This window comes from Lissotriton helveticus, chromosome 9, assembly GCF_964261635.1.
Source record: "Lissotriton helveticus chromosome 9, aLisHel1.1, whole genome shotgun sequence".
Taxonomy (NCBI): Eukaryota; Metazoa; Chordata; class Amphibia; order Caudata; family Salamandridae; genus Lissotriton; species Lissotriton helveticus.
The window spans coordinates 133,610,164-133,635,150 of NC_136070.1; the positions used below are offsets into that span (position 1 = coordinate 133,610,164).

Below are 24,987 nucleotides of genomic sequence, written 5' to 3' on the forward strand. Positions count from 1 at the left end.
GAGCTTTGCTCAGTTGTTCTCTTCCAGTTCTTGAAAACCTTCTACTACTATTGTACGATGTCTGCTACAGCGAGGAAAGCCCTTTTCAGACCCTGCAAGACTTGCAGTATGAAAAGGGTACATGTAGAATTTGTCATATTTTTTCCTCCAAAACCTTGAAGGACAGAGAGAGAAGGCTTCTTCTGTGGCTTCAGAGGGCAAAACTCAGAACCTATCATCTGCTGAGGAGGACAGTGACACCTCTTCTAGGTCTCACAAAAGACCCAGATCCCAGGAACAAGGGACTTCTGAGGAAAGCAGGAAGGGCCTTAAAGACATCCCACCACAGAGAATCCCGGCAAAAGGAGAAACACAAAGGAATCTCCTCAGAGGCAGCCTCATCTGAGCCTACTTCTCCATCTACAAGGGCTGGGGATCACCCTTACAAATCATCTTCTGAACCGTCGACGTCAAGGTAAAACCCCATTTTAGAGCTCCAAAGGTGACACTGTTGCAGGTGATATCGTTGATGAGGAGAACCACAGCCGTCACACTATCATCTCGTCGTTGAGACTGTCGACAGTGATAACTACGACGATGTCCGCCATCGACACCCCAATCCCGTTTGCAAGGATCTCATCATCGACTAAGACTCCATGGACTACCATGTCGGCGATAATGTCGACAAAACGTTCATCGACAGTGCCAAGAGCAAGTCAATTGGCGGCCTTTACGCCTATGGACATTCCCTGAATACTAACATTGGTTGTTCACTTGATGCTGCTGACATAGCCTCCACAGGCCTCGAAAAATCATAAACATTTTACTAGATCTGCAGGTCTAGTGACTTAAATAATCTACTCAACCTATTTGAAATGCTCTTGACCCATAAACTGGTTTAAAATGATTTGATCGTGGGCAAATATTTTAATTCATTGAGCCGCCATTTTCTTCATTATCACACAAAAGCACCTTCAAATGTGCGAGTTCAGCATGTCTGCTGTACAAAAAATTATTTTTGATTTATTAGACTAAACTTTTTCTCTATATATAATGCAAATTTAGCCACATATAGGATACACAAACATGACCCCTGACTTGCCTCTTAGTTCTTTAACATAATGGTCGTCGGGGCGGGGGCAGGAATGTTTCTCAAATTATGATTAAAAATGATCACTTTGACTAAATACATAACTACAGCATGAAGATGTAGCACACTGTTATTCTTAATCGGCAGATTTTACATGGAAATGGCCACAAACATTCCCACTGAAGTGCAGTTTTACTGATAAAACTATATAGTGTGCAAACAATGTTTGGAAATAGAGTTTCTGCAAATATTTGTCATTTGCACATCACGTAATTGTACTGTTTTTTGCTCATATTTAACTCTTTGTTTGCATCACACTTCTCAATCACAAACAGTGTGCTTTCTTAATTCCCGATATATTTTGAAATATTTGTAGTAATAATTTGCAGGCTATGTATTTAAATTTTATGTGTTGGAGAAAAATAATTGACATCTTCAAACAGGTCCCTTCACAAAAACAACTAACTCTAGTAAGAGAGAGAAAAATAAACGCAATTTACCAAGCTGCAATTAGTAAAAAGACAAACTGGCATTTAACCTCTCTCCTTGAACAAGACTGCAAATGTATCGGGAGAAAAACAAGATTTAATGGCGTCTTTATTGCTCATTCACTTTCGGAATAAACAGAACACCTGTTCCTTTCCAGCCAAAGTTCACTTGCCAGATAGGACTAGTAAGTGCTAAAAATAGCTCGATAATTTTTCGAGACCTGCCGCCTAACCATAATGTACTTGACCGGTGAACTGGTCGCAGGGCGCTTGTCACACAGTTCACTTTACAAAATCCTTCAACTTTAGTCACATAAGAAAAGTAAATGTTAGAAGACCAACTGCTTTTTACCTCTTTCTCTAAAAGCTGAGCATATGTGACAAGATATCAAGATTTAAAGGCATCTTTATTGCGCACTCACTTTTTGAGCAAGCAGTACATCTGTTGTCAGCTCGCCAGAAAGGGCAAGTAGGCCCTAAAATAGCTTGTCCTGATTAAAACTGGCTCGCCATAGAGTGGGCGAGTGGATTTTTCGATCCCTGATCAGGATATTGATTGGTCTACCCTGGATTTAGGCTGGTGGGGAGTTGTTAGACCTGGTCCTTTTTGCAGGCTTCAAGGTATTTGCTTTTGCCTCCTATTTTTCTGACCCTCTTTTTTTGGCTATAGGAGTCTGAGCACTTTCACCACTGCTGATCAGTGCTAAAGTGCATATGCTCTGTGCAAATTGTGATTCTGATTGGTTATCCATGTTTGGCATATTTGATTCATTGGTAAGTCCCTACTAAAGTGCTCCGTGTGTGCCAGGGCCCCTAAATAAAATGCTACTAGTGGGCATGCAGCACTGGTTGTTCCTCCCACATGAGTAGCCCTATAAATGTATCTCAGACAAGCCACTGCAGTGCGCGCAGTTGTGAATTGCCATGTTGACCGGGCAAGTGCACCCACCTGGCATGCCCTAAACTTCCCTTTTTTACATGTAACCCGCACGTAGGCCGCAGGTACCCCCATGGGCAGGGTGCAGTGTATGTGAAAGGTAGGGTATGTGCTGGTGTGTTTTACATGTCCTGATAGTGAAATACTGTGTATTTTGTTTCTCACTATTGAAAGGCTGACTGTCCCATAGGCTATCATTGGAGCTGCACTGTAACACTTTACATATGTAACTTTCAATTGGAACAAGATGTGGAAATGGAGAACTGAAAAAAACACATTAGTGTTGGATTCCTTACCTTAGAATATCCCCAGGCGTCTTACAGGATCCGGAAATTTTTCGTTAGCTGTACCACTGCGCGCCGCTATGTGTCGTCTGCGGCTCCGCGTCCGTTGTCTGCGTCGTGATCGCCGGGATGACGTCGTTGGAGTACTTAGACGCCGCCATCGCGCGCTGACATCCGTTGTTCTTTTTTCCGTGCCAGCAAGCGCAGATCCAGAAAGAGCAGTACTCTTAGTCATTCTTTGACTACATTTTTTGATCACTTTTGATCACTTCTCGAGTCGACCTTTGACTCGCGGTGCCAATAGGGATGCCTGGTTTTAAACCTTGCAAGGACTGTCCCCGCTTGATGTCGGTGACCGATCTCCCCCGCCCCCCCGTCGGTGCCTTTACTGTCTTGGGGCCGACCACCATGACAAGTCGTGCCCCGACTGCCAGGCCTTGACCTCGAAGGCTAGACGGGAGCGGTTCCGTAAACGGCTCGAGCAATGTAGTTGGCTCTGTGCCGCTCAAGGTCCCGGTCGAGGAGGAAGTCGAGGGACCGTCACGGAGCCGTAGTCATCGCCGCTCGACAAGTCACCACCACTCGTCTGATTCCAAGTTCTCAGGTAAGTCGAGGCACTCGAAAAAGAAGTCAGAAGAGGCGTCATCGCTCCCCCGACGCGGCCGGGGGTTTGGGCGACACGCCCCACACGGTTCCACGGGACCCGCATGCGCTGCGTCCAGCTCCACACCTGACGGTCCCTAGGCTGCACGCGATGTTGGAGGAGATACGTGACTTCCTCGTGGCCATGAGGACTCACTTACCTCCGACGGACTCTGCCGAGGCTCCTTCGGGCCCCGTGGGTCTGTCTGGGAGCCCTAGCGGGCCGGCAGCTCCGGCCCCGGCACCGTTGGGTGCTTCGGCGGCAGCGTCGACTCCGGTCCTGATGCCGTAGGGCCCCGTAGCATCAAGGCCTGGATCCGGGTCGTCGCTAGTCGACCTTACAACTCCTCTGGGGGCAATTCACCTACGACCCGGCTCCATCATTTTTCCCCTAACTATCAGTAGATGGATGACGAAGAGGACTGGGAGGGGTCTGAGGACCCTATGGCACTGCAGTGCCAGTTGAGCCAGGACTGGGCAGACGAGCTAGGGGAGGCCAGTGGTCTGGACACTTCGCCCGACACTGGATTAGTCTCTCCTCCTTCCGTGGCTACGGAGGAGGGGGCTGCTTACAGCGTGATGTTGAACAGGGCGGCCAAGGCCTTGGCCCATGAGCTCCCTGTCGCGGCCGTGAGGACTAACCTCCTCACTGAGGTGCTCAAACCGCAGGCAAGCTCCTCGGAGGCTCTACTGCCGTTCAACGAAGCCCTCACCGATGCTCTGTTGGGCACCTGGTCCAAGCCCTTCACAGGCCACCTCCCTGTGGATCGGAACGTGGCCAGACGCCTACGCCCGGCTCCGAGCGACCCTAGCTTCCTGTTCCTTCACCCCACCCCCGAGAGCCTGGTGATCCAGGCCTCTACATCCCAGACCGCATTCCCGACCGCTCCTCCGGATCGGGAATCCAAAAGGTACGATCAGTTTGGGAAGAAACTGTTCTCCTCCTTGAGTTTGGGGCTGCGGTCTGTCAACACCGCCTGCCTTTAGGCCCGTTACACCCACTCTCTGTGGGATACAGTTGCAGAGGTGCTTCCACAGTGTCCGGAGGAGGCCCAGGCAAAGCTCACCCAAGCCCTTGCAGAAGGACGCGATGCTGCACGCTATTCCATACGGTGTGGACTCGACACAACCACACCTGGCTGAGGTCCGCCAACTTTTCGGGGGATGGCCAGGCCACCCTAATGGACATGCCCTTTGATGGCCATCGCCTCTTGGCGACAAGGCGGATAGTGCTCTGGAGCGTTTCAAGGACTCCAGGGCTATGGCCAAGTCCTTGGGCCTAGGCCAACGCCAGCAAACTTTTGCTTTTCGCTCCTTTTGTGGCCAAGGAAGGGGTGCCCCCACACGTCCAGCCAGCCATAGACCGCAGACCCAGGCTCAACGCGGTCACGGACGTGGTTACCGCCGTGGCGGTACAAGGGGACACCGGTAGGGTCAGTCCACACCTGCCCCTGCAGCATCTGCCTCTAAGCAATCCTAGTCCGGCATTTCAGGCCCATTCGTCACCAGTGGGGGGCAGGTTCTGCCATCCCTCCCTCACTGGTGTACCATCATGTTGGACAGGTGGGTGCTGCAAATCGTCTGAAGGGGCTACTCCCTCCCCTTCGAGGCGACCCCTCCAGCCATGCCCCCGCAGTACCACCTCATGGCGGCGGATCACTTGCAACTTCTGCAGGAGGAAGTTATGGCCCTCTTGGCCAAGGGGGCCATCGGGCGCGTTCCTGAGCCAGAAGTAGGACGTGGTTGCTATTCCCACTACTTTCTGGTACCCAAGAAGGGCAAAGGAGGCCTACGCCCTATCTTGGACCTATGGAGCGTTAACGGCTTCCTCCGGAAGGAGAAGTTCAAGATGCTGACTTTGGCTCAGGTCCTAGCTGCCCTGGCCCCAGAAGACTGGATGGGGCGTTGGACTTGCAGGACATGTATTTCCACATTTCCGGCCCACCGGCGTTACCTGCGGTTCACGATAGGCCACAAGCACTTTCAGTTTACCGTGCTCCCCTTCGGCCTTACCAATGCCCCTCGGGTGTTCACGAAGGTAAAGGCTGTGGTCGCAGCTCATCTGCGCAGATCGGGGGTTTCAGTCTTCCCGCATCGCGACGATTGGTTGTTGAAGACGGGCACGCACAGGCCGTCGTCTCCCACCTCAAGACTACGGCCGACCTCCTGCATTTGCTGGGGTTTTCCGTCAACGTGCCGAAGTCGCAGCTGATTCCCTCACAGAAGCTCCTCTTCATCGGAGCGGTTCTGGACTCGGCTCAGTTTCGGGATTATCCTCCCGAACAGCGAGTCTGGGATATTCAGGCTATAATTCCGATCATTCCGCCTCTATCCCGGGTTTCAGTCAGGATGACCCTCAGTCTACTGGGTCTGATGGCCTCCTGCATCCTGCTAGTGGATTATGCCTGGAGGCATATACGGGCTCTGCAGTGGCACCTGAAGTTCTAGTGGGCACAGCATCAGGGCAATCTGTCCGATCATGTCCAGATCTTGGAGGGCACTGCACAACATTTGCAGTGGTGGCTCACGAATCACGATTGGGTCGATGGCAGACCCCTCTCCCTTCCCCAACCGGAATGCACAGTTGTGACGGACGCGTCCCTTCTAGGGTGGGGCGGCCACATGGAAGAGGTGGAGATCAGAGGTCTTCGACGGAGTCCTGGCCCCATATCAACCTTCTGGAGCTTCGGTGCGATCCGACTTGCACTGAAGGCATTCCTTCCCTCTGTCGTGGGGAGAGTAGTGCAGGTGTTCACAGGCAACACCACCACCATGTGGTATTGCAACAAACAGGGTGGGGTGGGGTCGTGGACCCTATGTCTGGACATGGCTGGAACATCAGGGCATATCCCTGGTGGTTCAACACCTGGCAGATTCTGTGAACTCCAGGTCGGACAAACTCAGCCGTCGGTGCATGATGGATCACGAATGGCGTCTGCACTCGGACGTGGCGCAAGGTCTCTTTCGGCAGTGGGGAGAGCCTTGGTTAGATCTATTCCCCACCGAAGAGAACGCGCAATGACATCAATTCTGCACGTTGGAATTTCCAAGGCGGCACTCGCTAGTTGAAGCTTTTCATCGCAAGTGGAGTTGGGGTCTACAATACACCTTTCTGCCACACCACTTCTACCCAGAGTGCTGAAGATCAGGCGCGACTGAGCCCAAGTCATTCTTGTGGCTCGGGACTGGGCTAGAAGATTATGCTATCCCAAACTACTCAGCATGCCGATCGATACCACGATCTGACTGCCTCTTTGGGAGGATCTTTTGTCACAGCAGCAGGGGAGGGTTCCCCAGCCGAACCTGTCCAGCCTCCACCTCCTTGCGTGGAGATTGAGCAGTGACAGTGACCTTCGACCTGCCTCCAGAAGTCTGTAATGTTATCTTGGCAGCCAGGCACACCTACACTAATATGGTATACGCCTGCTAGTGGAATACATTTGTGGCATGGTACACAGCAAATGCTGTGGATCCCTTTTCTACCCCTCTTTCAGAGGTCCTTCTATTTCTCCTCTCTTTGGCCCAGCATGGCTCTGCTCTGGGCACTATCAAGGGCTAGCTCCTGGCCATTTCAGCCTTTTTTCGGCTTCCAAATCAGCCTTCCCTTTTCAAGTCCCCGGTTGTAAATAGATTCTTGAAAGGCATTTCCCTCATGTTCCTTTCGTGATGCCTCAGTGGGACTTTTTTTTTTTTTTTTTGCAGAGTTTTATATAGCGCGAACTAGACCCGAACCGAATTAGGTAACAGAGCGCTTTACATATTTTCCAGTTACGTTACATGAGGACACACTTTCATTTTAGGCACGGGGAGATTATGTGATTTGCCCAGAATCACAGGAGGTTTTGGCATCGTTACCGAGACTCGAACCCAGATCCCCAGGTCCGAGGTCGAGCGCCCTAGCCGTTAGGCCAACTCCTCTCCCCCAACTTGAACCTAGTTCTAACTTATCTGATGTGTGTTCCTTTTGAGCCACTATACAACTGTCCTCTTCGCCTTCTCAATTTAAAGACTGCTTTCCTGGTTGCCATCACCTCTGCCAGAAGAGTGAGTGAGCTCCAGGCTCTTTCTTCTAAACCTCCTTTTCTCTCTGTCCATCTGGACAAAGTTGTTTTCAGAACTCATCCCTCATTTCTGCCAAAGGTTGTCACTGCCTTTCACATCGGGTAGGCCATCACTTTGCCTACCTTCTTTCCGCCTCCGCATCACTCTAAAGAGGAAGAGAGGCTCCACCGTCTGGATCCAAAAAGTGCGCTCTCATTATACCTTAAGCGCACACAACAGTTCCGGGTGGATGACCAGCTCTTTGTTGGCTACGTTGGAGCCAAGAAAGATCGGACCATGCACAAACAGACCATCTCTCGGTGGTTCGTTCTGTGCATCAAGGCTTGTTTTTGTTTGGCTAAAAATCAGCCTCCGATGGGGCTACTCGCCCATTCTACCAGGGCAACAGCAGCTACTGCTGGGGATGGGGAGTTCCCTTGCAGGATATCTGTCAGGCATATACGTGGGCATCGTTGCAAACGGTTACCAAGTATTAGTGCCTGAACAGCCAAGTCCGGAGAGACGGCTTTTTTGGTTCGCAGACCCACAACCAGGGTTGGTATTGCTGGGGTATCTATTCTAAGGTAAGGAATCTATCACTACGTGTTTCTTTCAGATGCACAAGTTGCTTACCTTCAGTAACGATACATCTGTAAGAAACATTAGTTGTGATAGATTCCTTACCTCCCCACCCATCCTCCCCGTTCTGCGAACTAATTTCTAGGGTTAAGGACATCCCTTTCAGGGCCCTAGTTTCATGGCACCAGTGGTCAGTTTCTTGCATGGCTCTGCGTTCATGGCGCGGAAAGTCGTGTACAGAATTGACGTCGGCGCCAGTAGGCGCGCCTAAGTAGCTTCAGCAACGTCATCCCGACGCCAACGATGCACGCAGATCCGCATGACGACGCCTACCCACGCGTAGGGGTTCTGCTGATGAAAACTTTCCGTATCCAGTCTGATGCCTGGGGGTAATTCTAAGGTAAGGAATCTATCACTACTAATGTTTCTTACAGATATATTGTTACGGAAGTGGTTCAATAGCCAATGAAAATTATAATGGTGACAGCAGGCAGCCTTGTGCCCCTGTGAATAAGGATATCTGCTGATATCAGGGGCCATGTTTTGACTCTGATAAGTGGGCTAGGGTATAACACTAAGGCGGGAAGGCCGCCTTGATACTATTAGACCTGTTGGCGGCCTTCGATACCGTCAACAGACTATCTGAGCCGGGCGTCCAAGATTCCGCCTTGACCCTACTAACATCATATCTTACAGAAAGATCTTTTCGTGTGGAATTAGGTGAGGCTAGTTCCCAAACTTTAACCTTCAGTGCGGTGTGCCACAGGGCTCGTCGCTGAGCCCTACACTGTTCAATATTTGTGTCCCCGTTGGCTACTTTGATTAGACAGTTTGGTTTTTCGGTTATTTCTTATGCAGATGACACTCAAATAGTTGTGTCCATCACCAATAACGAAGATGAGGTTGCCGATCGCTTTAACAAATGCATGACCAATGTCAATTCTTGGATGCAATCCAACTGTCTTAAACTGAACGGCAGTAAGACTGAAGTGCTTCTTTTGGGTGCTAATCCTTTGACCTGGTCTCGGAGGTGGTGGCCTGTAGTTCATGGGGACTGCCCAATACCGGTCTCTTTAAGGCAAAAAATCTTGGGATCACGTTTGACTGTAGGTTGACCTTTGACAGCCAAACTAATTGCCTTACCTCCAGCTTCTGGTCAATTCTGAAAATGATTCGGAAGGTTCGACCTTTTGTGCCGTCGGAGGCAGCAAAAACACTGGTGACTACGCTGGCCTTTTCAAGACTGGATTATGGCAATACACTATATGTGGGGATCCAAACCCAATTCCTCAAAAAGATGCAACGCCTGCAGAATGCAGCAGCCAGACTGATACTGAACATCCCTAAGCATGAATCAGTTTCTCAACAGTTGGGAGCTTTGCACTGGCTCCCGGTTAAGAAGAGGATTATTTTTAAGACTCTTTGTATCTTATTTAAGGCACTGCATGGAAAGGGTCCTTCTTACCTAACCTCACGTATAATACACTATGCACTGTCCAGGAACCTCAGATCTGCACAACGTAAACTGTTGCAAGTGCCCAGGTTCAGGCAGAGCCGCTGGGGAGAAAGGAGCTTCTTGTTGGGAGCCACCAGGCTTTGGAACCTCCTTCCGCTAACAATTAAAAATAGCTCAGATCTTCCAGCATTCAGAAAAAAAGTAAAAACTTGGCTATTCCAAACTGATATCTAGTTCCATTTATATACTAGCTTCACACTCCACAGTCCTCAGCGCCAAGAGGCCTCCGGGCATTCGTTGCGCTCTATAAATCGAATAATCAAATCAAACAATTTCACCAGCCTAAGGAATTGAGTGCCTGTTCCATATCTGGCTAATATTGCAAATAAATAATCCCATTCCAGCGAGTCAAAAGCTTTATCAAGGTCCAGAACCGGATAGCCACCTCGAGGCTAGTTAGTGGGGGCATACTTCAGGACACTAAAAAGACAGAGCAGGTTTAGAGAAGTGTTTAATGTATTGGGACAAAACTGTTCTGGTCCGGATGCACCAGAGTCTGGACCAAAGGCGCCAGACGATCCGCAAGAATTTTCGCCAATATTGTATAGTCTGTATTAAGTAAGGCGAGCGGTCTATATGAGCAGGTAAGTTCAGGATTTATATTGGGTTTGGGCAGAGATGTAACTGTTGCTGCTCTCTGGGAATCTGAGTGTGTTCCCAAAGAAAGGGCTTCATCATACATTTGTAGCAGCAGCGGGGCGAGTTGGGTGGTATGTGCCCCATAAAATTCAGATGGTAACCTCTCTGTCGGTGTATTACAATTTTTCCCAAAAGGTATAGGTTTGTCTAATTCCAGCCGTTCATCGACCGGGATGCTAGGTATAGTAAGTTCGGCAAAAACGACCTATCTTAATCGGGGCTTGACTCAGTGACTGACTGGCAGGCACCCTTGCACCACTGTGCAAGGGTGCCAGTGTTAAGGGAATTAATGTTTATGTGCAGGAAAGTGTCCCTTCCTGCACATAAACAATCCAGAATGGCGAATTATAACTTATGTGTGTGCTGCATTGTTCAGCACATATAGAGGTTGCAAATCATCATTTTTTAAATGATTGTTTATGTGTAGGAAGGGACATCTTCCTGCACATGAGCAATCATTTATGGCGCTTGCTGTTTCTATGTGTGCTGCATTGTGCAGCACACATTGAAACAGCAAAAACAAGGAGACATTAAGCATTTCTCTCCATGTTAAGACCAGGTTTACCCCGGTATTTAGTTTGGCACTGCCTCCTGTTTACACCACCCTTGTAAATAGGGGGCAGCGTCAAAATCAGTGGGTGTTGCAGAGGAACAAAAGCCAGCCTGACAGACACTCTTATTGTTCAGGTCAGGCAGACAGGAGTTGGACATGCGCTAAATTCACAGACTGCCGGCTGCCTGACCTGAACTTTGCCAGGCTGAGAATTTCACACCTTGTGCGCATGACCTCGGTCTGGCAAAAGTGCCTCGAGGCCCTCACCCTTGTGATGAAGGGGAGCACCACCAATTGCCTCGGACCTGGGCGCTTCAGTTTTAAGCCCTGAAGTGCTGAGGGCAGTGTGTCAATCAGTAGCACCTAGTCAGAGTGGGGTGGGGTCAGCAGTCTCACTGAGCCCATCGCACTCTGTGACAAAGTTGGGACTGTTGCCTTCCAAGGCAGTAGTCCCAACTCTCCTGGGATCTCTGTGGCTTCCCTCTCGGAGGGCTGCAGTTAAGGTACGTTTTATGCATTTTTTTTTGTTTCATGTGTGTAGGTATTAGTGTATGTGTACCTAGCTAGCACTATATAATACTGTCGAATAAATGAACAAATGTGTTGTGAATGAGTGTATGTGTGTGAGTAAATGCACGAGTGTAAGTGAGGTGTATGTATGACCACCGTGCCTTCCCTGTTAAAATTACCGCCCGCCACTACTTTTAACACAGAGATCCTTTTGTTATTTGCAGCTAATATGTTGCAATCCTTATAATATAGCACAGTAAGGTATGACCCGACATCAAGGAACCCCAAGCAAACTGAAAGGCATTACTTTAGAACCTTGGTTTTATCTTCAGTCTTTAATAATTCCAAGGTTATTAGAAAGGGTTACTTTGAATAATAAACAATTATTAGCACATTCAACAAATGCATAACGTTTTAATACTGACTGTGTGTGTCTGCATACCAACTGCTCTTAATATATAATGCCTACCAGTGTGCATGACATGACTTCTGCACATTGTAGCCCTCATTATGCATATGCATAGTAGTGCTTTAATTTTCAAATGATATTTATATAACCGTCGCTTTATGCGATCTCCTAAGAGGCCAAGGATTGGATGTGCATTTAGTCTGAACACCTTAATGACCCAGTGGTCGGCAATGTGAGAAAGCAGTATTGGCTTGAGTCTCAGGAATCTCAATCGTGCACATCATAAATGTCTACTCGCAATCTGAAGTCACCCAGACTTGAAATTGACTCATTACTCAATTTGTACTATAAAAGTGTGTTTTGTGAAACTAAAACTAGAGAATCACATCATCTGGATAAAGAAAAAACTCTTGGGGAAGACTGGATGAAGTAAAACACATGAAATGTAAATAAACATGAACTGCTTTGCTGGTGCGGATTACCTTAGGGTGTTTACAGTAATTGCTGAGAATTTAAAGTTAAGAGCATGAATAATTAAAGTCCTGGCTGGGCGATAGGAGTAAAGGAGCCTCATGAGAGGGCCCAGGCCAATGGTGGTATGGGAGTGGGACAGTGCTAATGATGAAGGGGAATGGAGTGGGATGGAACACAAACAGTAAGACCGTATGAGTTGAGGGAGTGTGGGTGTCGAGGGTGTCGCCAACAGTTCTGAGAAATTGGGTCATTTTCCTTTCTACTCCAACAGCCTTGCGTTCTTCTGTACCCCAAACAAATCCATCTGCTGCTTGCCAAGACTAGGTGCTTTAGTCAAGTTCTTGGTGCAACACAATGGAAACAACAAATGTCCTCTATACTTTTTAGTGCCAGAGTAAGTGGTCACAGTGAAGTGCTTTGGAACGGAGGGCAGGGAATCGGTCAGAGTACCTGAGTGTCTCTTTTCTGGCCTCCTTACATTTTAACTGGAAAAGTGTGGGACGCTCGTCTTACTGAAGCAAACCTCAGTTTTCACACTGTTGCTTCACATTTACGTACACTTGTTTTTTCTGAAAACTGTTTCAGATTTGACTGCTGCAGTTCATCTTTGCTGTTGTTCCGTACTGTGATTGTGAAGAGTTTTTTGTTGTTGAATATCTTCAGACAAGTACATAGAATGTTGAGCCGTGCCAATCAAGTTGTGTTGCAATTACTTTAATACAAGGGGATATTTCTTAATATGTAGTTCATTGTGTGGTGTTATTTTGCATAACCTTTCCAGTATTATTCTTTGGAGCCACATTGTTGAAATAACATTGAAATTCCTATTCATTGACATAAAGTGGTTTATAATTTGCTTTTGAAGAGGTAATTCAATGAATGCAAGTTTCGGGTTTGGTTCGGTGGTGACCGAACTACAAGATGAAAAGTCAAAGTGTTGACTGGTCTTGAAAATGAGTAGTTATTAACACAGGTGCCCATTTATACTCCTCCCATTACCTGTATATTGAATGGAATTAAGATTCATCCTCAAAATGTTTTCTGAAAACTACTTTTGCTAAATTTGAGTTTGGACTTTGGACTGGTTTCAGGGCTGACTCGGCTCAATTTGGGCTTATACTTGAGTGCCTTTGGGCTTGGGACAGGTCTCAAAATCTGGTAACACTGGTAGCTCCTTCTGTGCAGTATTTCGCCACCGGTGTCAGGCTGTCTATATGCACCGCACCCACACGCCGTGATTCACCACTGCCCGGGGCACGGCAGTGAGGAGCAGCGGCTGCTCACGCCTGTGATATGGAGGTGTCCCTTCTCGGGCCGGCTCACCGTTGTACCGCAGTTCCGCAAGCACCAGTCTCAGCATGACTGCTCGAACCCGGCAACCATAGGTGCCAGCTGCCGCTTGTGTCCTCTGCCTGCCCCTGGCATAAGGGTCCTTTCTCAGTGATGTGGTCTTCATCAGAATTCTAGGCCTAGGCCGAAATTGTTGATCTCGGCTCCACACCTCTGAGAACCGCCCCTAGGTCGGCAAAATCAGAACTGGGGTATACAGCTGGCATCAGGGGGGTCATGGGAGCCCAATTCTTAGTGTTTGGAATGGGTCCCCTGCAGGAGAAATGATGATTGAACTGAGCGATTGGCGTAGCTCGCTCAGATCGCGTCTGCTATGATGACTTCTATAGCCATGCCCCCTAGGTCTGCTGCCTGCTATCATTAGCAGACTGCCTTTATAGGGACCTATATTTGAATTTTCTTTAAAAAGTAGATGTCTTTAGATCCTTTGAAAGTCCGCTCAGGGTTTTCTCTAGCTAATGAAGATGTCAAAGCTATGCTTGGAGATTGAGGGTGCACTTAAATTTCACTCCCTTGTTAGATAGTGGCTACTGCCCTCTTTGTGAGACTGTCCGTAGTTTCAGTATCATGAAGGGATAGTCCTTTTGTTTGCATGAATCGGATGGAGAGGCTTACTCACTTTCCCTATCTAAAAGGTCTGCCAGTCTCCATTTACGCACATCCTTTGTTTTCGATACTGTGTGCTAAATGTTCTGAGCTTGAATGTATGTATGTGGATTTGTGCAAAGTCTGTGAGTGTGACTGGCTGTGCCCCTTGTGGAGTCTATTAGTCTTGACGAGTATGGGCAGACACAGCAGAAGAGCTACTAGTACATTCTTCTATATACTATCAGTGCTCATTTGATTTTTCACACCTTTGCTTTTTTTAGTGGCATGGTTGCTCACTGATATTTGGAGTTGTGGATCACTTGAAACAGCATCTCCTGACGGATCACACCAACACTAACTTCCAGACGCTGAAATGTCGATGGAAAAGTTGTGATGCATTCTTCACAGCCAGAAGAGGATCCAAGCAGGTATTTGGAGAGACTGTGTTCAGAGCCTTAGTTTACCCAAAAGAAAGTAGAAACAAGTACAATGATTTTGGTGTGTACAGTAAACAAGGGCAGACGTATACTGCTGTAGGTTGATATTTTTTAGTTATTCATAAACCACTGAACTAAATCGAACCTCAAAAAGGAGTCAGTGTGTTCGAGGCATGTGGGCTGCTAAATTCATATCTTAGCATTAGATCGCCGCCTAGTGTTGGGTCCGGATGATCGCACATTGTTGTCCTGGAAGAGTCTTCGAAGTATCCTGAGATAGGTGGCTCCTCCCCTGGACTACAGTGCGCATGGGCATCGGCTCCATCCCCAGATTGTTTTTTTCCGCCATTGGGTTCGGATGCGGTCTCGACGTCTCTCTGTCGGAACCGAGAAAAACTAACTTTTTACGGCCAAAAGGCCTTGTATTCTTTGCGTCGGTATTGTTTGCGCACGGTCTTGAGTTCTTCCGTCTCTTGGAGTCGGAATCAACGGAGTGCTTGCACTCTTCGGACATCGAGGCCTTCTCATTGCGACACGACGCAACTTTCCAGCATGGAGCGGAGTCCGTTTAAGTACTGTCCGCTCTGTGGGTCCAAATACCCACATATCGACGTGCACCCGGTCTGTAACAAATGCCTTTCACCAGACCATAACGAAGACAACTGCAGGGCCTGCGCAAGATTCAGGTCAAAGAAGACACTCAAGCTTCGGCGCGCGGTGCGCCTTGAGGCCAGACAAGCGGCCCCGGATCCAGAAAACATCTTCGGCGACCAAGAAGAGGAGGACCAGAGCCATCATCTTCAAATCTCCCCGCCCGAGACGTAGGTCGAGGCAGATCCGGAAGACGACGACGGAGTCGTGGGTCAAGGCCTTGAATACGTCGACGAGGTAGGGGACGTCGAAGAGATTTATGGGGCCGCGGAAGATAGCTCAGGGGACGAGCTATGCCCCGAAGGTTACGAAGATCAAGATCGGGTCACGGGATCGCCTGTCGGCCTTACCCAAGACCCCGTACCGCAAGCCACGGCCCCGCCTTCAGGCCCGGCCACGGACATACTTGCTGCGCAGCCCGTAGCGAAACCGAAACAGAAACCTACGGTATCGACTACACCTAAAATGGCCGACCCGAAAACGAAACTTATCGTTTCGAGCGACCCTAAGATGGCGGCCGTACCACCAAAAACGACTACACCCGCTGCTTCATCGACTCCGTCGACCTCCGGTCCACAAAAGTCGAAGAAATCTGTCGATTCCACAGGGTCGAAATCGGCGCCAGAGGAGGGATCCTCTAAGAAGGGTGGTCGGCACGGGTCAACCGCTGCGACGCCGTCAAAGCCCGCCAAAGCCAGCGACACGGCTCAGGTTCCGACTGGCACGGATCGAAGACTGGCACATCTGCGCATCGGTCCAAGGACTCTGGGTCGGCGGCTGCGGCATCATTGTCCAAAACTCAGAAGGGCCAACAGGACGTCGGATCCGAGGGCAAGGTCAAGACCTCCTCGTCGGCGCCAAAGGCCACTGTAAGTGACGCGTCCCCCATCGCCTCTTCACTACAGAGAATCAGGGAGAAGGCCTCTGCTACGCCGGCTCCGATGCCATCGCCACAGAAGCCGATGGACATTCCGGTGAAGCCTGCGGGTAAACTTCTCTTCCTTCTGCCGCCAAAAGAGGCGCCGAAGGCCTTTTCAACAAAATCGACGCCAAAGAAGTCGGATTCTTCAACGGCAGGGGCACTTTCAAGTCGGGTACTCGACTCTGAAGAGGATTCTGAGCGTTTTATCGACGCAGACACGGGCAAATTGACCCTTTACAAGAGGAGGATCACTTCACAGCCAGTGGACTCCTATGTCATCCCCCTGAAGAAAAAAAGGCTTCCTCAAGACGCTTCAGGCCTCATGGAACCTATCCAGCCTCCTCCAAGAAGGAGCCCAACTCCTTCCCCAGAACACTCTGAGGGTGAGGGATATGTTGAAGATGACCAATACACTTTCCCCATCAATGAACCAGATGCACAGCCGGATTCATATGATGACATTGGTGACCAAGGCACCCAAGATGTGGGGCAAGACCCACAGCCTTTCACTGCACGTGCATCCCCAACAGAAGATTCTGCAGGTTTTCATGCACTCATTGAAAGGGCAGCTGCTAATCATGATGTGGACATGCATGCTGACCCAGTAGAAGAAGACTTTCTATTTAACACTTTTTCAGTCTCTGAAAGGACAGTAAAGACACTGCCTATGCTCAAAGGGGTCCTCAAACATGCTGCGGACATCTTTAAGGAACCTACCAGGGCGAGAGTGGTCAATCCACGTATCGAAAAGAAGTACAGACCAGCACCTGCAGACGCTGCATACATTCGGGGACAGTTGCCGCTTGACTCCCTGGTGGTCGCAAATGCCCGCAAAAGGGCCAACTCCCAAACAACGGGTGAAGCTCCTCCCCCGGATAAGGAGTCCAAGGTGCTAGAGGCAGGAGGCAAAAGGGTAGCTGCACAGGCTGCCAATTTTTGGCGTATTGCAAATACACAGGCACTCTTGGCACGTTATGATAGGGCGCATTACGACACCCTAGAGCGGGTTTTAGAACACCTGCCTTCGCAGTTTCAAGAGGGCACCAAACTGCTTATAGAAGAGGGAAAACTAATCTCCAACGCAGCCATAAAGTGTGCACTTGATGCCGCAGACACAGCAGCTAGGGCCATTAACACTAGCGTCATGCTGAGACGACAGGCGTGGCTCCGCATATCGGGGTTTAAACCTGACATTCAGACAACCATACTTAATCAGCCAGTCAATCCTGATAGACTGTTTGGTCCAGATGTGGACACCACCCTAGAAAAAATTAAGAAGGACACCGAAACTGCTAAGTCTATGGGGGCCCTACAATCACAACAGTTTCGTGGCAACAATTTTCGTCGCTCAGGTGCACGTGGAGTCACCAGAGGACAGATGGGTCAACAATCACAATTCTCTAGAGGTGGAGCACAATCCTCGTACCCCAAACAGAACAAGGGGGGTTACCGAGGAAACCGCACCAGAGGACGTGGCAGAGGGAACAACAACTCCCGCTCCTCTGCCCCAAGCAAACAGTGACTCTCTGTCACTGCCCCCCGACCACTTAACACCTGTCGGGGGGGAGACTACAGCAGTTCCTGCCCGTCTGGAGAAACATCACAGACAGGTGGGTGCGACAACTTGTCCAGTACGGTTATTGTCTAGAGTTAAAATCCACTCCACCCAACATCCCACCAAGGCAACGGCCTATGTCCGCAGAGCACTTGCACTTATTGCAGCAGGAAGTAGTGGTGATGCTGCAAAAAGGCGCAATCGAGCTCGTGCCAGTAGAGGAGGAAGGCACAGGGGTATATTCCCTGTACTTCCTTATTCCGAAGAAGGACGGATCTCTCAGACCCATTCTAGATCTACGTCCCCTCAACCTGTATATACTGTCAGAACATTTCCATATGCTCACACTGCAACAGATTCTTCCCTTGTTAAACCAAGGGGACTTCTTAGCAACCTTAGACCTCAAGGATGCTTATTTCCACATACCACTACACCCGTCCCACAGAAGATACCTCAGGTTCACTATCCAAGGCAGGCATTATCAGTTCAAGGTCCTACCCTTCGGAGTGACCACAGCCCCAAGAGTGTTTACCAAGTGTCTGGCGACAGTAGCAGCGCACCTAGGTTTCTCGTTGAACTACCCAAAGTCGCATCTTCAGCCGGCACATGTCCGGCAGTTTCTAGGTGCGACGATCAATACCCTGACGGCCATGGCTCAACCAAACCAAGTCAGGATAGACAGCATGCAGTCTCTGATCCAGAAGTTCAGACCACAACACTCACTTCCAGCGAGAGTGTTCATGCAGTTGATAGGCATGATGGCCTCCTGCATCTTCATAGTCCCTCACGCACGGTTGCATATGCGCCCGCTCCAGGAGTGCTTAGCAAATCAGTGGACACAGGCTCAAGGCCAATTAACAGACCTAGTGTTGGTTACCAGTCGGGCATACGACTCTCTGCATTGGTGGACTCCACACAACCTTTGCAAGGGCCGACTGTTCCAGGAGCCAGTGCCACAGATTACCCTGACAACGGACGCATCTCTCCAGGGATGGGGAGCTCATCTGCTCACTTACACAGTGCAGGGACTATGGACGACGCAGCAACAGAAGATGCACATCAACTATCTGGAACTGATGGCAATCTTCATGGCGCTCAAGTCCTTCATTGTACATCTGTGCAACAAGGTAGTGTTAGTCCGGACGGACAACATGACCGCGATGTACTACATTCAAAAGCAGGGGGGCACCCACTCGCCACAGCTGTCTCATCTGGCTCAGGGCATGTGGCGGTGGGCCATTCAGAGGAACATCTTCCTCATGGCAGAACACCTCCCGGGCAAGGACAATCAGATGGCGGATCTGCTCAGCAGATACAGCCATCAAATGCACGAGTGGGAGTTACACCCATCTGTACTCCACCCGTACTTCCAGCAGTGGGGTCATCCGGAGATAGACCTGTTTGCAACAAAAGAAAACGCAAAATGCCAACACTTTGCCGCCAGGTTCCCTCACCCACAGTCGCAGGGGAATGCGATATGGATGAACTGGTCAGGCAAATTTGCGTACGCTTTTCCGCCAGCCCCTCTGATACCGCTGGTGGCAAGAAAGCTAAGGCAGCACTCGATGACTCTCATCCTGGTTGCTCCAACGTGGGCGCGCCAAGCATGGTACACCACGTTCCTCGAACTCTCAGTGGTGCCGCATCAAAGACTGCGCCTCACGCCCAGACTTTTGACACAGAACCATGGAGACATTCAGCATCCAGATCCGCAACAGCTCAACCTGGCGATCTGGCTCCTGAAGTCCTAGAGTTTGGATACCTCCACCTACCTCCAGAATGCATGGACATCATCAAGGAGGCAAGGAAGCCTACTACCAGAGCATGCTATGCTGCAAAATGGAAGCGTTTTGTCATTTACTGTACAGCCAATGACATCAACCCGCTAGATGCATCTATCCCTAACATCATTTGCTATCTGCTACATCTTTACAAGTGCAATCTAGCGTTCACTTCTATTCGGATACATCTATCCGCCATCGCAGCTTATCTTCAGAATAGGCAGCATCTCTCTGTCTTCAGGGTGCCTGCCATTAAAGCTTTCCTTGGAGGTCTGAAACGAGTCATTCCCCCAAGAACACCGCCAGCTCCGGTGTGGAACCTCAATGTGGTCCTCACCAGACTGATGGGACCACCCTTTGAGCCACTGCACTCGTGTGAACTCCAGTTCCTAACGTGGAAAGTAGCTTTCCTCATTGCTATTACGTCACTTGACTTTCCGGCATTCTTCCAAAACCCACAAACGGTAGCGGAAAGAATGCTCCATACGTTACACGTACGGAGGGCGTTGATATACTACATAGACAGAACACAACACTTTAGGAAAACAAAACAACTTTTTGTTGCCTTCTCACCACAGCACAAAGGCAACCCTATTTCCAAAGCAGGAATAGCCAGGTGGATTGTTAAGTGCATACAAATCTGTTTTCAAAAGGCCAAGCGCACTTTAACGATACCCCCAAGGGCGCACTCCACACGCAAATTGGGGGCATCCATGGCTTTCCTGGGGAACATTCCTTTAGAAGACATTTGCAGAGCAGCCACGTGGGTTACCCCACATACCTTTACAAAACACTACTGTGTTGATGTGCATTCCAAGCAGCAAGCTGCTGTAGGACAGGCTGTTCTCAAGACACTTTTTCAGGTTTCTGCAGCTGGCACGGGCAACCGCCGCTGATGGAGGGACTGCTATGTATTCTATGCTAAGATATGAATTTAGCAGCCCACATGCCTCGAACTGAATATGCTACTTACCAGTATGCATCTGTTCTTGGCATGTAGGGCTGCTAACATTCATATCGCCCACCCTCCTCCCCGGTGCCTGTCGCAGCTGCAGATATACTATTGTATTCAATCATTAGCATGGACATCCTTTACACTTTTCACTCCATCTTCTGCCACAATGGCGAAAAACAATCTGGGGATGGAGCCGATGCCCATGCGCACTGTAGTCCAGGGGAGGAGCCACCTATCTCAGGATACTTCGAAGACTCTTCCAGGACAACAATGTGCGATCATCCGGACCCAACACTAGGCGGCGATCTAATGCTAAGATATGAATGTTAGCAGCCCTACATGCCAAGAACAGATGCATACTGGTAAGTAGCATATTCATTATCTTCATGCCAAGTTTGGTGTACATCTGTCCAGTGGTTTTCGCTGCATCAGAGACCAGACCTTAACATGGAATTTCTGTAGTCACACAGTCACACAAACGAAGTAACACACTCCCATTACTTTTAACACTCTTGACCAATATGCACCAGATTTAAAACTAGTAGGTGCATAGACTGTTAATGTTTACGAAATATTTATGTTTCTCCCGAACAACTTTAAAAACTGTTTCAGTGATTGTTGCATAATATACTCTACCATGTAATGCAGCAAATGCAGAGAACCCAATAAGAAAATAAAAGCCACATTAAATTTCATATTCACTCCCAGCCATTGCTAAAGTGAACCTCTCCAGGGTATCTGGTAACTTTTTCTTAGCAATACACTGCCACTGATGCTAGATGACATGTTACACTGCCACAAATGGAGACTCACAGCCCCCCCCAAGATGGAGCCTCACAGACCCCCGAAGGTGATGCCTCAAATATTTTATTTAAAGAGGAGCACGGCTGCTGGTGACACCAGTTCTTTTTACCATACTTTTGACGCAAGATCCGGAGCTTCTGAGTTTTTCTCAGTATTATATTGATTTTATCAAAGTTTTTCTTCTGTTTTTTGGTAGAGCTTCAAATTCTGTTCAGCTATTCGCTGACTGATGTCAGTAATAAATATGCATGCATGTGCATGTGCTGCTGTGTCATACACACATTTTATTCAGGAATGGGATGCCAAACATATGATGGCTGCAAGTTGAGGTGACCTTTTAAAGGTAGTAGACACACCTGCCCCTGGATGAAAAGCTGTCCTGCTTTGATGAGCACAAAAAACTGTAAGGAGCACCAGAGTACCCTGTTGCATGATGGTAAGAGGAAGCTCTCAAAAGAAATTATTGATCCCAAAAACACAATGCTCAATGAGAAACTCTCAGGCAAACCGATAATAAATGGTATTTTATTAGTCACTGACAGTCTCATTAACCATATTGTCAAAACATGAATTTAGTCTCTATCATGTTTATCAGCTTATACACCTACTCCAATAACCTATATTTGCACCGTTCTCCTGAATACCTGGTTATAGAAGCATCCGCTTCAAAACTCAAACCTGGTACAATTAGTTCGAGGCATGTGGGCTGCTGAATTCACATCTTATGCATAGATCGCCGCCTACTGTTGGGTCCGGATGATTACACATTGTTGTCCTGGAAGAGTCTTCGAAGTATCACGAGATAGGTGGCTCCTACCCTGGACTACAGTGCGCATGGGCATCCTTTCCATCCTCAGATTGTTTTTTTCCGCCATTGGGTTCGGATGTACTTTCTTTACTCAAGTTCGGAAACTTTTCTACAAGGCCAAAAGGGCTTCGGGGTCGTCGGTATTGTTATTTCGATCGGTGCCGAAGTTCTTGTTCCAGTTCTTTTCGAAGCAGGACGTCGAAGAGAGCCGCGTGGCCTTTTCGACACCAAAGGCCCGATCGTCGATGGAACAGAGCCCGTTCAAGCGATGCCCCCTTTGTAACTCTAAATACCCGCACATCGATGTACACCCGGTGTGCAACAAGTGCTTATCACCAGACCACAACGAGGACAACTGTCTAGCTTGTGCTCGGTTCCGGTCGAAGAAGACGCTTAGGCTCTGACGTGCACCGAGACAAACAATGACGAAGCCAGCACCCGACCCGGTGTATATCTTCGATGAAGACGACGATGAGGTCGTCGAGACTGAGGATCCGGAACAGGCGTCGGATCCAGGTTCGGAGCACGACTCCAACTACTACGAAGACGACGAAGAACGCGTCGATGAAGAAGAAAACGTCGAAGAGGTGAGGGACGACGTGTCCCCCATCGGAACCGTCGATGACGACTCGAGTGATGAACCAGGCCCAACAGTGGGTACTGGAGCCCAAAAAGACACTCAAAAACTTTCAAAGGCTCAGGTCGAGGCATCGCCGAAAGGCCTTAGCCCAGACCTTAACAAACATTCTATAGCCCCGCGTCTCGGCCCGGCTAAGAATACATCGCACGAGCCATCGGTCGCCATACAGAAAGCGAAACCGAAAGCTATTGAGGCAAAATCGAAACCGAAACTGCTAAAGACAGTCCTCGGTTCGAAGAGTGCAACCACGTCCGATTCGACGTCGAAGAAAAGTGTCGACGACCCTGCGGGGTCCACCACGAAGGGCGTTGAGCCGAAGATTGGTGCGCTAAAGGCCATAGCTAAAGCCAAGTACGTCGAACCCACGAGGTCGGCGTCGACGGACAGAGACACCAACAAAGGACTCGAGTCTCGGAAGGCCCTCAAACCGAGGCACCGAGTCGAAAAACAACAGCTCGTCAAAGCCCTCGAGCCGAACCAAAGAGGCACCTCGAAGGAGCACGTCGAGTCGAACAAAAAGAGCGCGCCTCCACCGCAACAAGCACCGAAGTCGACGCAAGGCCAAAAGCACGACGACAGGGCGAAGTCCGTCGGTCCAATATCGACGCCGACCCCGAAGCCGCCGATAAAATTCGGACTGCCCCTGACAGCACGGCCTAAGGCAATCGATCCGACAACAAGGATCGAACCACCCAAAACTGTGTCACTTGGGAAAAGAAGTCATCCTCTAGAAGAGGACGTTATGTACCAGGAGCCCTCCTATGATGATCAGTCAAAGCTCCACATCGACTTACTGTCTATCACAGAAAGATCAGGTCAGAAAATCCTCTGGAATCCTACAAAATCCCACTAAAAAAGAAAAGGGATTCTTCAACATCGCCTGTCCATTTTGAACCTGTAAGGTACCATGACCAGGACACTTATACAGGCTCACCCACACGCTCTACTGAGGACATAGGGTATGACTATGATGGACAATATAGTTACCCTGCAGGAGATAATCATGATAACCAGGCTCAAGCCTGGACAGACACTACCGACCAGGGAGAGTCACAAACTATCCCTGATACTCCTTCTTATCCTGTTAAAACTTCGCCAACAGAGGATACAGCGGCGTTTAACGCATTGATAGAAAGGGCAGCACATATTCATGATGTGGACATGCATGCTGACCCAATTGAGGAGGATTTCTTGTTTGACACTTTCTCCTCTTCTGAGAAATCAGTTAAAACATTACCAATGTTAAAGGGTGTCCTAAAACACGCAGGAGACATTTTTAAGGAAACCACAAGAGCAAGGGTTGTTAACCCCAGAATTGAAAGAAAATACAGACCGGCGCCTGTGGACCCTACATACATTTGGGGCCAGTTGCCGTTGGACTCTTTGGTGGTATCCAATGCTCGTAAACGTGCCAACTCCCAAACTACTGGTGATGCTCCTCCCCCAGACAAAGAGTCTAAAGTGTTAGAAGCTTCTGGGAAAAGGGTAGCTGCTTGAGCAGCCACCCTTTTCCCTGAAGCTTCTAACATCTGGAGAATTTCCAACACACAGGCCCTATTAGCCAGATACGATAGGGCACATTATGACACATTAGTGCAACTGCTACAACACTTGCCTGATGTCTACAAGGAAGGAGCTGAAACACTAATACAAGAAGGGAAACTGATATCCAACGCATCCATTAAGTGTGCGCTAGATGTAGCAGACACTGCAGCCAGGGCCATCAACACAAGTGTCATGCTCAGAAGGCATGCTTGGTTGCGCATCTCAGGGTTCAAACAAGAAATACAAACTACATTACTAAATCAGCCTGTAAACCCTGGTTTTTTATTTGGTCCTGATGTGGACACAATCTTAGAAAAGATTAAAAAAGACACGGAGACAGCCAAATCTATGGGGGCCTTGCAGTCTCAACAATTCAGAGGAGGTTCCTTTCGTCGCTCCAGTAACAGAGGGGCTACAAGAGGCCAGGCGTCCCAGCAAACTCAATACAATAAAGGGAACACGCAAACCACCTATAATAAAACAAACAGAGGCGGATACCGTGGCAATAGCAGTAAAGGCAGAGGACGAGGGAATAACAACACCAGATCCTCCGCCAATACTAAACAGTGACGCCTTGTCGCTGCCCCCAGACCATGTAACACCGGTCGGGGGCAGATTACAACAGTTCCTGCCAGTCTGGGAAGGCATTACCACAGACAGGTTGGTGAGACAACTTATGGAAGTCCGGTTATTGTCTAGAGCTAACATCAACTCCACCCAACATACCCCCAAAACACCATCCTATGTCCGCAGACCACATAGACTTATTGCAGCAAGATGTTCTCCGCATGCTGCAAAAAGGGGCCATAG

General features: G+C 48.9%; 1 protein-coding gene across 4 annotated transcripts in view; it reads left to right on the forward strand.

The window, feature by feature from the left end:
* The window catches only part of ZNF106 (zinc finger protein 106), a 395,360-nt gene that overhangs the window by 350,597 nt on the left and 19,776 nt on the right, over nucleotides 1-24,987 (forward strand). For all 4 annotated transcript variants that reach the window (XM_078659625.1, XM_078659628.1, XM_078659626.1 and 1 more), the window contains one exon: nucleotides 14,361-14,507. In XM_078659625.1, the coding sequence (XP_078515751.1) occupies nucleotides 14,361-14,507 (147 nt within the window). The remainder of the gene's footprint in view (nucleotides 1-14,360; nucleotides 14,508-24,987) is intronic.